This window comes from Frankliniella occidentalis, unplaced genomic scaffold, assembly GCF_000697945.3.
Source record: "Frankliniella occidentalis isolate FOCC.00 unplaced genomic scaffold, Focc_3.1 Scaffold18, whole genome shotgun sequence".
Taxonomy (NCBI): Eukaryota; Metazoa; Arthropoda; class Insecta; order Thysanoptera; family Thripidae; genus Frankliniella; species Frankliniella occidentalis.
In genome coordinates this window covers 1,603,085-1,616,095 of record NW_026267148.1, presented here as the reverse complement: position 1 = coordinate 1,616,095, position 13,011 = coordinate 1,603,085, and the positions used below count along the sequence as shown (strand labels likewise).

The window sequence follows — 13,011 nt, the reverse complement described above, 5'->3', positions numbered from 1 at the left end:
CATTGCTTCCGTCTTCAGAAGGAGAAAATGGCCGCCAGTACCCTCGGACGTATCCTCTTTGTTTAAGTCTTGCTTGTGTTGTCAATTTTTTGATTTTCAAAATGCCCAGCGCGTCCTGTACACCGTCACGTTCTTACGTTAGAAGATCCCGACGAAAAGGAGTTAATAGAGTACCCGTTCCACCCCGCACAAGCGCAGGTAAGTCGATTTTGAAATGGCTGGTTTGACTCGTTCCCCGAATCCTGTGTTCACTTAGAATTCCACACCAATATTCCTAATACCTCTTTCGAAAGGGATTTAGATTTATCAGGAATCCGGCTGATCCTTTATCCGTAATCTAGAACATTTTGCATGGCTAATCTTGCTTGTGTCAGCCCCATACATTTTGTCGCTAAATCGTCAGGTTATATTGAGAAGCCTAGCCTAATGGACGTCGGTCAAGGTTTCCCAGCGTACGTTCAGTGTTCAGTGTAGCGAGCAGACCCCAACATATCGCCCAATCAACATCTGTTTCTCGACTAAATTTGTCTGCTTCTTGTAAAATTTACTTCACTACTTAAGATTTTCGCGTTGTAGATTAGTTTTTTGGGCCGCATTTTGTACCGGATTGATTTAAAGTAGTGGTTATGACACATAAACAAAGCCTGTTGTCGGCCGATCTCGAGCTATTATTACCAAGTTATCTCCTATTGTGCTTTGCATTTCTTAATTTTATCCAGTATGAATCCTGTGGCATACCTCATGTTACCTGTTTTCCCCCCTCTCTCAAATCTTTCTATTTCTGTCACCTTCAATTCCATCTATGTTTACAAACTACTAAAAGAAAAAAAAAAGTGTATTAGTGGATAAGTAGCATTTGTTAACTTCCTTGAATGTCTTACAATTTTTTAGGGTGCTGTTTTTGATTATTTATTCGGCAATATCTATTGTGTACATTGTTAATCTTGGTACATGGACCAAACTGGCCGAAATCTTTTTTCATCTGTAAATTTTGGCTGAAATAGCTATTACATTCGCACTTATTGCTTTCTTTCACACTTTTGTCTCAAAAACATACCATAGTTTGGAAATTGGTTGCATTTCTTAAATAACCCATTTTATAGCATTATTTTTGAGTCTGTGATACATATCTGTATTGAATAAATCTTTGTGACATTTGTATTTTTCTTGAATCTTTGTCATGTTTTTTAAATTATGTACTGTTTATTTTAACAGGACCTGCAGGAAGCTCTGCCGGTGCAGCAGCTGCAGCAGCAACCTCTGCAGCTGCCGCAGCTGGTTCCGGAGTAGTTTTTGTTGTAAGCAGTGGTAGCTCTTCTACATCGGGTACACCAGACCCTCCAGGAACTGCCTCGGGAGCAAGTATACCAGGCAACGTAATCCACCACCCACCTTATGACCTTCGCCGGAAATCACCTCCTCACAATGACGGTGGACCAAGCACAAGCTCAGTTGCTGTCAGTTGCACAACAAGTCAGAGCATGGCATGCAGTGCAAGTGGCACCCCATCTACCTCTCCCACAATGTTCTTCAATGCCACTGATAATGCTTCCATGGTGCCAGCAAGAAAACGACCAAGACGGACACAGTCTGTTAGCAGTGTTGAAAGGGAATGTAAGTTTAGCTCCAAAGCCTTGCAATGTATACAACCAACCATATTTGTCATCCAAAACTTGTCTTATTGACTTAATTGTTTCTAGCTCAAAACAGCACGTTTGCTGCTCAGTACCTTCTTCATGATCTACCAGATGAAGTAATTTTATTAGTCTTCAGTTACTTGATGGAAAAAGACTTGTGCAGAGTCAGCCAAGTGTGCAGACGGTTCAGGAGTATTGCTAATGATGTGGAACTCTGGTAAGTTGAGATATTCTCTGCACCTTTTAGGTTCTAACACCATTAACTGCAATTTTCTTATTTTCTGTTCGTTTTTCTTTTCCTTTACAGGAAAAAACTTTATCAGTCATTATATGAATATGATGTTCCACTTTTCAACCCAGAGCCATGTCGCTTTGAATTTGAGAATGTATCAGACTGTGAACATGCTAACCCATGGAAGGAAAGTTTCCAGCAGTTGTATCGAGGTGTCCATGTACGACAAGGTTACCAGGACCTTAAATTTGAAGGCAGAAAAGTTCCTTTTTTCAACACTATTCAAGCTGCTTTGGACTATGCTGATGAGAAAGGACAAAGTCTTCACACTGATGCTGGAGATGGGGCTCTTATTTTTATTCATTCTGGGACATACACAGGCGAATTTCTGGTCATCGATTGTGATGTGTCTCTTATTGGTACGTTCTAGGACCTAGTTGTTTTTGAATAGTACAGTCCACTTAATTTCCAGCTTTATTAATTTTACCCATTTTAGGTGCGGCCCCTGGAAATGTTGCTGAATCTGTGATATTGGACCGTGAATCAGAGTCCACTATTATGTTTGTTGAGGGTGCTAAGCAGGCGTACCTAGGGCATGTAACATTAAAGTTTTCTCCTGATGTGGGATCCACAACACCTCATCACAAGCATTATGCCCTTGAAATTGGAGAAAATTGTAGCCCTACAATTGATCATTGCATTATACGAAGTAGTTCAGTTGGTAAGCAATATTTTACTCTGGAACATATTTATTCATGAGGTCAGCAGTATCTACTGGTATCAAACAGCTAAGTTTTTTATTCTTCTTTCCATTAGTGGGTTCCACTGTATGTGTGAGTGGTATGGGAGCTAATCCAACAATCAGACATTGTGATATCAGTGATTGTGAGAATGTGGGCCTGTATGTGACGGACTATGCACAAGGCTTGTATGAAGACAATGAAATAAGTCGCAATGCGCTTGCTGGTATTTGGGTGAAAAATTGTGCAAGTCCTATTATGAGAAGAAATCATATCCATCATGGCCGCGATGTAGGAGTATTTACCTTTGACAATGGCATGGTGAGTTTATGAACCCATTGCTGCTCTTGTGTTGTTATGCGCCCATTATTTTTCTTATCTGTTTTTATTGTCATTTTTGCTGTAGGGTTATTTTGAATCTTGTGACATCCATAACAACCGAATTGCTGGCTTTGAAGTAAAGGCAGGAGCCAACCCCACTGTTGTAAATTGTGAAATTCACCATGGTCAAACAGGAGGTATCTATGTCCATGAGAATGGGCTTGGTCAATTCTTAGACAACAAAATTCACTCCAACAACTTTGCTGGGGTTTGGATCACTTCTAACAGCAACCCTACTATACGCCGCAATGAGATTTATGACGGACAGCAAGGTGGTGTTTATATTTTTGGTGAAGGACGGGGGTTGATTGAACATAATGATATCCATGGTATGTATTTCATAGTTTGAAGCTGACTTGAATCATTCTATGTGCATTATGCATCAATCTTGAATTTTGTTTTGTAGGCAATGCTCTGGCTGGTATTCAAATCAGAACTTCAAGTGACCCAATTGTTAGACACAATGTGATTCATGATGGTCAACATGGTGGTATTTATGTACATGAGAAAGGTAGAGGCCTTGTAGAAGAGAATGAAGTTCACTCCAACTCTTTAGCTGGTGTGTGGATCACTACTGGTAGCACTCCCATTTTGAGACGCAATCGTATTCATTCCGGCAAGCAAGTTGGTGTTTATTTTTATGATAATGGTCATGGAAGACTGGAAGATAATGAAATCTTCAACCACATGTACTCTGGAGTTCAGATTAGGTAGGTAACAGTTATATATCAGCATTTACAGTCCACACCGTCATATGTATTATCACCACATTCATTAATATGTGTTAATAATGTTGTACAGGACGGGCAGTAATCCCATTATCCGAGGTAACAAAATTTGGGGTGGTCAGAATGGTGGAGTGCTTGTATACAATGGAGGACTTGGACTTCTGGAGCAGAATGAAATATTTGACAATGCCATGGCTGGAGTTTGGATTAAGACAGAGTCCAACCCGACCTTAAAACTCAACAAAATTTTTGATGGAAGAGATGGTGGCATTTGTGTGTTTAGTGGTGGCAAAGGTAATATTCATCATTTACTTTTGATATCTTATAGCTAAAGCAGTGGATGATATTGGCACAATATTGTACATTATTTAAGTCATCTAATACACACTACTGTTACAATATTTGTGCAATGTCAAGACATATCTTATTACTTAACTTCTAGAATTTATCCTGGACATACATTATCAATATGAAATATTATATAATTGTTTTGTTATCTATTCAACATTTTTTTTTTTTAGGGGTTTTGGAAGGTAATGACATTTTTCGCAATGCCCAAGCGGGTGTGCTAATTTCTACTGGATCTCACCCAATATTGAGACGAAATAGAATCTTTGATGGACAAGCTGCAGGTGTTGAAATCACCAATACAGCAACTGCAACCTTAGAATACAATGAAATTTTCAACAATCGTTTTGGTGGACTCTGTTTAGCAAGTGGTGTTCACCCACTCTTAAAAGGTATTACCGTAATTGATCTTGTTGGCAGGTCCATTTTGCTGTCTCATACTGTTGTGCTTTGAGTTCTGAATCTTTAAATTGAAATTAACTACATTCTTTCCTTGTGTTTTCTTATCCAGAAAATAGAATATTCAGTAACCAGGATGCTATTGAAAAAGCTGTGACTGATGGCCAGTGCCTGTATAAAATCTCGAGCTACACCTCATTTCCAATGCATGACTTCTATCGTTGCCAGACTTGTAACACAACTGACAGAAACGCCATTTGTGTGAATTGCATTAAGGTCTGCCATGCTGGTCATACAGTTGAATTTATAAGACATGACAGGTATTTGTCTCATCGATTGTTCCACTGAACTGTCTTCAAATATTTTTATTTTAACTCCTTAATTACTCACTTTTGTTGTTTTTCTTCAGATTTTTCTGTGACTGTGGTGCTGGAACGTTGAACAACCAATGTCAACTTCAAGGAGAGCCTACTCAAGACACTGACACTTTGTATGACTCAGCTGCCCCTGTAGGATCTCACACATTAATGGTTAACTGAGATGTGCTTTAAAGCCTCCACATTGGAATCCATACTCAGTCATCATGATGACTGTATGTGAGTGATACATTATCAGGCGATGGCTGTCAGGTTAGAGAGTTCATCATTTTCATAATTGTTTCTCATATTGTTATTTGGTGACGAGTAGGAGCCACTGTCTCTCTGCAATCCTCAACAATCTGCTTTAGTTCATTAGCGGTACATTTCCTTAAACTGGTGTTTTTTTACAATCTTGATCAACTTTCCTTGTCAGGAGGGTTGGGTATTCTTGCAAACCTCTTGTTTTGCATGCATGTTTGAACATGATGCCCATCCCTTCCTTTTAATAAAATCATTTATCAGAGATTAAGCTACATTTATGTTTAAAATCCTCCATTCAGTGCTGTGATACCTTGTTTTTATAGTGTCTTTTGTTTATATTGTTTTGTTGATTCTTGCATTCTCTCTGATATTGCGTTTAAACTTTCTGCATTGATGATTGTCATATTTTCACTTTAGTTTGTAGTGTTTTATTGTATATGTTTTGATTGACTGAGGAAGTTATCATGTAAGTTAAGTTTCCCCTCTTGTACTGTACGCAAGCTTGCATCACTAATTGTATAATCAGGTCATTTAGAAAGGTTTTGTGACAGCCATCACTGATTTTGTTCTTGGATTTCACCACTCTATGCTCCATTGAACTATTCCTCAAGGGTCAATTGTTCATGTGCTGTGTTCACATGTGCTTCAGGTATTTGTGACCAACTTAAATTTTGTGTTTGCACCTGGAGAGCAACGGGTGTGAAAGATTCAAGTGCCATCTATCTTGTGCCTGAAGAAAGGTGTCTAACAGTGAAACTACTTCATATCAACTGCATCGTAGTGGGTTTTAGTTGTCTTTGCATCACCCATCTTTCACCCTGTTGTGGAATGTGCACTTTTATCAACGTGAGCGGCTCAGAGGTATATGGAGACAGTCTTACAAGTGGTTTGTGGAGGCTTGTGGCGAAGTGGGTCCTTGTGTGATGCGTGTTTGTGTGAGTGAGTTGTGAATGTTTGTGTACATATTCTCACTTTATTTATACATATGTGTGCATGTGCTGACTGAATAGACTACATCTGGCCTATTTTAAGGATTTCAGAACAGATGTTTATGGCCCTGAGATCATATTTGACTCTTCAGGAATCTCGTTTATATAAATGTATATATCGTAGAGTGATCATTCATTCAGAATAAATATTTGTTTTCTTGAAGTACTACTACTGTTTTCTTTTTCTTTCATTTGATTGAATTTTATTTTGGTTTGAATGAAACTGTTTGTTATCTTCAGCTACAGGGACATTAACTTATGTTCTGTTATGTAAATAAACATAGATTTATATCATTTGCATAAGTGTTAATAATTATTTAAAATTTACATATAATTTTTCGTGTAAAATGAATTGTCCATCCCGAGCATGAATATTTATGCCGTACCCACCAATGACCTAACAAAACAAATATCTTTGCCACTATCAATAGAAGAGAGAGAGGGAGAGAGAATGGCATCTATTTATGTATCGGTGAACTGTAAACCTTTAGATCAAAAACAAATTTTTATAACGCCAATTTGGTTACCACAGGTCAAGAGGTGAGACTCATCATAGCATATCTTTTTACTATTTAAGTGTTTGAGCAGTGTTGCATTTTTAAATTTCTTCTTTTTTTCTTTTCCTTTTTATGTTATTGAAGATAATCATTTTGCTTTGTGGAAATTATTTGTGTAAGGAACTCTGTGGAATATGCTTTTCCCTTTTCTCACTGTTTCTGCCACTCTTCAAAGTGAGGCTGTATTGGTTTGATGAGTGTCAATAACTTTCATGCCTCAGAGATGTTGTTAATGTGTTGCAAGTGTGACACGTAACTTTGTTACCGGTTCCAGTCTTAGAAACATTGTGTTAGGTACATTGGAGGGTCGAGCTGAGCCAAGTAGCCCAGTGGCACATGTTCCTGACTTAGTATTTGCAATAACATGCTGTTTTGTACATAACACTTTTTGTATTTTCCATGTAAGTTTTGCGAGGTTGAAAGTGGATCTGTTTTGCCTGCAGACACGCACTGCAGAATAAAGTTTCTCTATCCTGTAATGCATGTCTGCAAGCATTTGTTCAAGGGCATTTGGAAGAGAATTAAGACTCAAACTCCAATGGATTTGATATATAATGCTTTTAATTGGTAAACTGTACGCCCTCTTCAAAAAATGTTAGCATATCGGATGCTCCTGTAGTGCTAATGGAAAGTGTTATTTTCTAATTGTATAATACATGTGCTTGCTTTTGATTCATGGTAGCCTTTACATCTAATAACTGTGTTGCACTACATTTTGTGGAATTATTGCTTTCTGGGAACTGGATTCACGAATGTTCACATTTTTCATAATTAGTTATCTGCTACAAAATTGTGGTTTTGTCTGTGTTTTCCTAAGAATATGCAAGCAAACTTTGTGATTAGGTATTATTAAATCAGTGGTGGTTGTTAAGTTAACAGTCCCAGAATTTATATGTTTCAAAACAAAATTGAACTTTCTTCAAATGTTCAAAGACTATTTATTTATCTATTCTGTAATAGTTCTGTTGAAAAGCACATACAGTTTTTGATCAATCATCTCCATTCTTTGTGCTCTAGAAGCTTTAAGAGATATTCTGGCGAATTTTGTGCCAATTCTATCATACTTGTGAGAAATGATAGATACAAAGAGATCCTGTGTATGGAAAAAAGAATGTGATAGCAAGTCAGCAAGACCTAATTCCTGTAATGTTAAAAGTCTTGTACTGTGTTGAACTAGGGGAGTCATATGCCTCCCCTCCTCCCTTTAAAATGTACATGTGGGCTTTGTTTGGAACTTCATGTTGCAAGCATAGATGAAGTGTTATGTACTATACAAGAACAAGAAACTTGTTTGAAGATAAGATTGTATAAAATTGGTTCAATTCACCACTACAATTATTCAGTGTTATGTGCCATAGAGCCATCGTAGAAAGCAATTTCGGTGGCTTAGATACTGTAGTGCTCAGTGGTTGGCCTCAGGAAGGCTCAACATACCAGGCTAGAGTGTTGAGACTTCCATGCTTCGGGTTTAAAATATCTTGTAAACTTTTCTTGCCAATAATGTTGATAATTTTCATGTTTTATTTACTGTTTTGCTTCTGTCAAATAGCGTAATATTCATTGAGAAAAGATAATTTATTGGGGAATGAATTGTATGTTCAAAGTTCTATTTGGAATTATAATCCTTGCATTGGAAGGGTTAGTCCTCATGCTGGTTAATATGAAGAGCATATTGCCAGCTTCATCCCCACCCAATGTTAATGAGCAAGTATTGCAGATACCTTAATAGTTTTTATTATTAATTCTACAATTTAGTGTCATATATCAGTGTGACGTGTAGTAAATGTACATTGATCAGTTAACTATTGGGTCACACGACTCTTCAAGCACCTTGTACCAATTTCATCAGGTGAACTTAGCTTTTGAGTCTTTCAAGACTTCCGTATTCATGTGTCTCATTGAGCCTTCTACCATGAAAGAACTTACTGCCACATTTCTTCAAGTTTTACATTATAATTAGATATAGCAAGTAACATATTTCCAAACAAAATCAGACCTTATTGTTCTGTGTACAATAATGTGCTTGCAAAAAAATGAAAAATAAACTGGTGTATCTTAAATATGTTTTCTTCTTTGAAGCTTACATTACATATTTCTTATACATTTCCATGATTTTTGTATGTGTATCAGATTTTCACATGGAGATTGTAAAAGGGTTTTCAATTACTTCTTTGGCTTGTTGTTGATGAATGTGGCCTATTCCCACAGCCGGCGCAGCAAGTGTATCTCGTCCAGTAAAATGAACCTGCCAAATGTTAAATCGAGTCACTCACTTGAGCGTAGACATATGCGCATTCTGAAAAGCAACGAACTGTGTCACGCACCTTTCTCCCCACCATGTTTTCTATTCGAGGTTTGACGAAGGTCCACGCTCCCATATTGCGCGGTTCCTCCTGGCTCCAGATGAAGTCTGCAACATAACGTGGCTGAGTGCGAGTCCACTGCAGCCGATCGCGTCTACTTTCATGTGCCGCAGACTACTTACGCTTGGCTTTGGGGAAGCGGTTCAGTTCTTGGTTGAGCTGGTGCACGGGGAAGGGGCACAGCTCCTCAAGACGGACGATGGCCACGTCCTTCCGCCCCAGCTGTCGACGCTGGTTGTCCAGCGCGTGGAAGTGCTTGCCCGACACTAGCAGTACTCGCTCGACACGCAGGGGGTCCACGGAGGTGTCCCCTGCACAGCACAGTGAGTCGTCATTATTTTTCCATCGAAAGATTCCTGGTATGCCATTTCACAGGTACCTTACCTATTACCGGCTTGAATGTCGTAGCAGGAGCCATGTCCATGAGGCTAGACGCCGCTTCCGACATTCTTATCATAATTTTGGGAGCGACGATGACCAGAGGTTTCCTCCACTTTCGAAGTACCTGTCGACAGAGTGTCATTTTCACCACTGGTCAGATAGGCAGCAGCGCCCCGCGGCGGTGCAACCGGACCCACCTGCCTCCTTAATAGGTGGAAGTACTGCGCGCTGGTGGTGGGATTGGCGACCTGAAAGTTGACGTCCTCCCCGTCTGGCCGTACCTCGCTGGAGTCCGTCAGCTGGAGGAAGCGTTCCAGGCGGCACGAGCTGTGCTCAGGACCCATGCCGTCGTAGCCGTGCGGGAGCAGCATTGTGAGTCCCGAGCACTGCATCCACTTGGCTGTAAAGAAGGTCGGGGTGGTTAAAGCTGGGCGTCCCCTCTCCCCTTGGCTCCGTGTTTGCCCAGAGAACACGCTTTTTTCAAAATTACCAAAATTTTGTCATTTTGGTGGTCTGCTTCGACGTTATCCAGCAAATGATGTCATTTTTGATATCAAAATGACGTCGAATCAGGCCACCAAAACGAACAAATCTTGACACTGGCATCATACTTGCTGTCGTTCTGACGAAATCGTGTTCTCTGGTTGGCTACTCACTCTCTCCGCTCGTGATGAAAGTATCGATGATTATCTGGGCGCCGTTGAAAAAATCCCCAAACTGCGCCTCCCATATGACCAGCCTGTTTGGATTCTCGATACTGAAGCCGTACTCAAAGCCGAGCACGGCCTCTTCGGACAGCGGGCTGTTGACCACCTCGAGGTGCGCCTTCTGCTGCTCCTCCATCGAGTTGAGCGGGATGAAGATGTCGTTCGTCTCCTGGTCCACCAGCATCGCGTGGCGGTGGGAGAATGTGGCGCGCCCCACGTCTTGCCCGGTTATCCGCACGTCGAATCCTAGAAGCGAGGGTCTCGTCATTAGCCCCAACGTCATGCTGTACCGCACGCAGTCGCGCGGGCGGGTTGCCTACCGCCGCTGACGCTGACCACGGCTTCGTAGGGCGACCTGCGCAGCCCAGCCCGCGCGGCAGCATGCGCTGCAACAGGTGGTGCACGGCGTACTACACCTAACGCCACGGGGTGCGGAACTTGCCCTGAGCGAGAAGAGATCCGAATGCCATCGCCTCGGCCGTCGCCCAGTCTATGGCGGCACCCTCCTCAGCACGCCGCAGCCTGGCATCCACGTGAATTTTCTTGAGGTGTGGGTGCACGTTCTGCGGTAAGTTTTTTTAGGAAATAATTAATGATATTATTTGTGAAATGTCACGATATGCAACAGGGTTAAGACATTCGTTCTCTTCAGGCCAATCTTACGAAGTGCTCCGGGTACTCGACAGACTTCCGAGCGATGTGTCGCAAGAGCTGCACGTCGACCCCCGTGTCCCAGCTTGTGACGGCGGCGCCAGCCTGCTCAACGGAGGACCACTGCCTCTGGAAGTATGTGGGCTGGAGCACCATGCGCCACCACGGGAGTTTAGTTACAGTGCCCTTGTATTAAGGGATGGAACAAACTGTTCATCGACCTGTGCCTTTACCTTGGGCACGAAGCTGTCGATTTTCTTCAGCTTGTCGTTGAGCCACTCCATGCGGTCGGCGACTATTTTCTCCAGCTCCCCTTTCTTCATCACCCCTCTGTCCACGAGCTCGGAACCGTACGTGTCCGGTACGCTCCTGCGCAAGAAACCAGTGATAGCCGCGAGTCCTCCAGAATTATCGCCTCGGCCAGCCAGGCCGCCACAGTGATCTTCCCCTCACTCCCTCCCCCGACTCCTACCTGCCGGCGCGGACCTTCTTGTACAGCAGGGGATTGGTGAAGGTCGGGTCGTCCATCTCGTTGTGGCCCCACAGCCGGAAGCAGTTCATGTTGACGAACACGTCCCTGATCCAGACGGGGCATTATAACGCGCCTTGGCGGAGGAATTAAGCTCATGCAAGAGAAAATTTTGTTTGGACTCACTTGCGGAAGCGGCGCTGGTACTCGACGGCGAGCCTCGCGGCCTTCATGACCGCCTCGGGGCGCGTGCCGTTGACGTGGAGCACGGGGGCGCCGACCACCCTGGCCAGGTCGGTGCCGTAGCGCGACGAGCTGGCGCGCTCGCTGGGCGTGGTGAAGCCCACCTGGTTGTTGACGACCAGGTGCAGGGACCCGCCCACCTCGAAGTGCGGCAGTCTGGAGAGGGCCAGGGTTTCCTGGTTGATGCCCTGGCCGGGCAGGGCGGCGTCGCCGTGGATCTGCGGCAGCGGGAGGGCCATGGTGAGCACAGAGTTGCCAGCAGTCGCTTTGTCCGCCGCCCAGGGCACACCGCACCCTCACGCGCCTCACCTGGAGGTTGAGCACCTTGTCGCCCCAGCGGCGGGGCTCGGCCGCCGCGTAGTCGCCGTCGCCGAGAGACTGCTGTCGGGCGCGCGTCTTGCCCATGGACACGGGGTTGACGGCCTGTTTCAGGGGGTGCCTCGTGTCAGTCCGGGATCCTGGGATCCACCACCACACCGCCCCGCCTCTGATGCGCCCGTTGACTTACCTCGAGGTGCGAAGGGTTGTACAGAACCGTGACGTGGCACGCGCCCCCGCGGCTGTTGGGCAGGTCCACGGAGCTGACTGTCGGGGGACCATCAAGGCAGTAATAAAACAATGTGCACACACAGACTGTCCAGAAAGTTCGTCCGTTTTTCTCAGATTCATATTCGGTATATCACGGGTGCTCGGCGCCTGCGAAACCCAGGGTAGGCCACCCCGCAATGCACGCATGCGCCGCAGGCAAGATGTTGCCTACCCACCAGGCGCTATACCAGCTTGCATAGGCTGAACTCGGCGTTTCGTTACGGCGATTAAAGGCGGACGGCGGACGTACTTTCTGGAGCAGCGGTTAACAGTCGGAGATCGCTACAGACACGTACTGAGGTGGCTGGTGACGTCTCCTGAGGCTTTCGCTGAGTCGGGAAACTCGCTTAGACCCTTGAGTTTCCTGAAGAGCACGCTGGGGTCCATGAGCAGCGGCCCGGTGAGCAAGTTCAGCCTCCCCCGGTGTGGCATCCCCACCACCAGCTGCTCCACGCCACCTGAAACACGTTGCAACGACGTCTCGTCTGTTTTCACTGGGTTAAAAAAAAACAAAAAAAAAAACTTCCACTCCAGTACTTCACTGAAATTGGAACGCACCCTACCGTCGGCGGCCGAGTTCACGAGCTGCAGAAAAAAGGCCAGCATGCTTTCTGCTCCCTCACAGCCGTACCGCTTGAACGAGACGAACTTGGTGGCGAGGAAGTTGTCGAAGGCCTGCGACTGGAGCATGGCCTCGGCCGCGGTGCGCGCGTCCGCGGCGGCCACCTGCTCTCCAGCCACGCGCTCGAGCCGCGCCCACAGCCACTCGCGCTCCTCCTCCTGTAGGAAAAACGGCACAGTGCAACGTGAAAAATAACTACCAAACACGTATGGGATCGTCTAGAAAGTTCGTCAGTTTTTCACCGTTTCACGCGGCAAATCATAAGAGCTTGGCGCCTGCGAAACTCGAGGTAGGCCACCCAGCAGTACGCGCGTGCACTGCAGACAAGATGTTGCCTACCTACCAGGCGTTATGAG

General features: G+C 44.1%; 2 protein-coding genes across 3 annotated transcripts in view; one reads left to right on the top strand and one right to left on the bottom strand.

Annotated features, from left to right (window-relative positions):
• The first annotated feature begins 6 nt into the window (after window positions 1-6).
• Window positions 7-8,691, top strand: LOC113207531 (F-box only protein 11). The gene is made up of 12 exons (XM_052264376.1): window positions 7-198; window positions 1,216-1,614; window positions 1,701-1,854; window positions 1,945-2,288; window positions 2,366-2,590; window positions 2,686-2,930; window positions 3,016-3,319; window positions 3,397-3,700; window positions 3,792-4,012; window positions 4,240-4,458; window positions 4,578-4,785; window positions 4,875-8,691. Exons 1-12 carry the CDS (start codon window positions 102-104, stop codon window positions 5,002-5,004), a joined length of 2,850 nt encoding a protein of 949 aa, XP_052120336.1. The 5' UTR covers window positions 7-101; the 3' UTR covers window positions 5,005-8,691.
• The window catches only part of LOC113207532 (2-oxoadipate dehydrogenase complex component E1), an 11,276-nt gene continuing 6,607 nt past the window's right edge, over window positions 8,343-13,011 (bottom strand). Inside the window, exons 4-18 of one of the 2 annotated variants that reach the window (XM_026424144.2) lie at window positions 12,597-12,813; window positions 12,330-12,491; window positions 11,954-12,030; window positions 11,755-11,868; window positions 11,389-11,663; window positions 11,206-11,310; window positions 10,967-11,102; window positions 10,746-10,877; window positions 10,525-10,645; window positions 10,032-10,328; window positions 9,573-9,775; window positions 9,379-9,499; window positions 9,117-9,305; window positions 8,956-9,041; window positions 8,343-8,876 (exon numbers count right to left, since the gene is read on the bottom strand). In XM_026424144.2, coding sequence (XP_026279929.2) covers window positions 8,766-8,876; window positions 8,956-9,041; window positions 9,117-9,305; window positions 9,379-9,499; window positions 9,573-9,775; window positions 10,032-10,328; window positions 10,525-10,645; window positions 10,746-10,877; window positions 10,967-11,102; window positions 11,206-11,310; window positions 11,389-11,663; window positions 11,755-11,868; window positions 11,954-12,030; window positions 12,330-12,491; window positions 12,597-12,813 — 2,346 coding nt within the window. In that variant the 3' untranslated portion in view covers window positions 8,343-8,765. Of the gene's footprint in view, window positions 8,877-8,955; window positions 9,042-9,116; window positions 9,306-9,378; window positions 9,500-9,572; window positions 9,776-10,031; window positions 10,329-10,524; window positions 10,646-10,745; window positions 10,878-10,966; window positions 11,103-11,205; window positions 11,311-11,388; window positions 11,664-11,754; window positions 11,869-11,953; window positions 12,031-12,329; window positions 12,492-12,591; window positions 12,814-13,011 lie in introns of those variants that run through there. The other variant, XM_052264377.1, reaches the window with a different exon arrangement.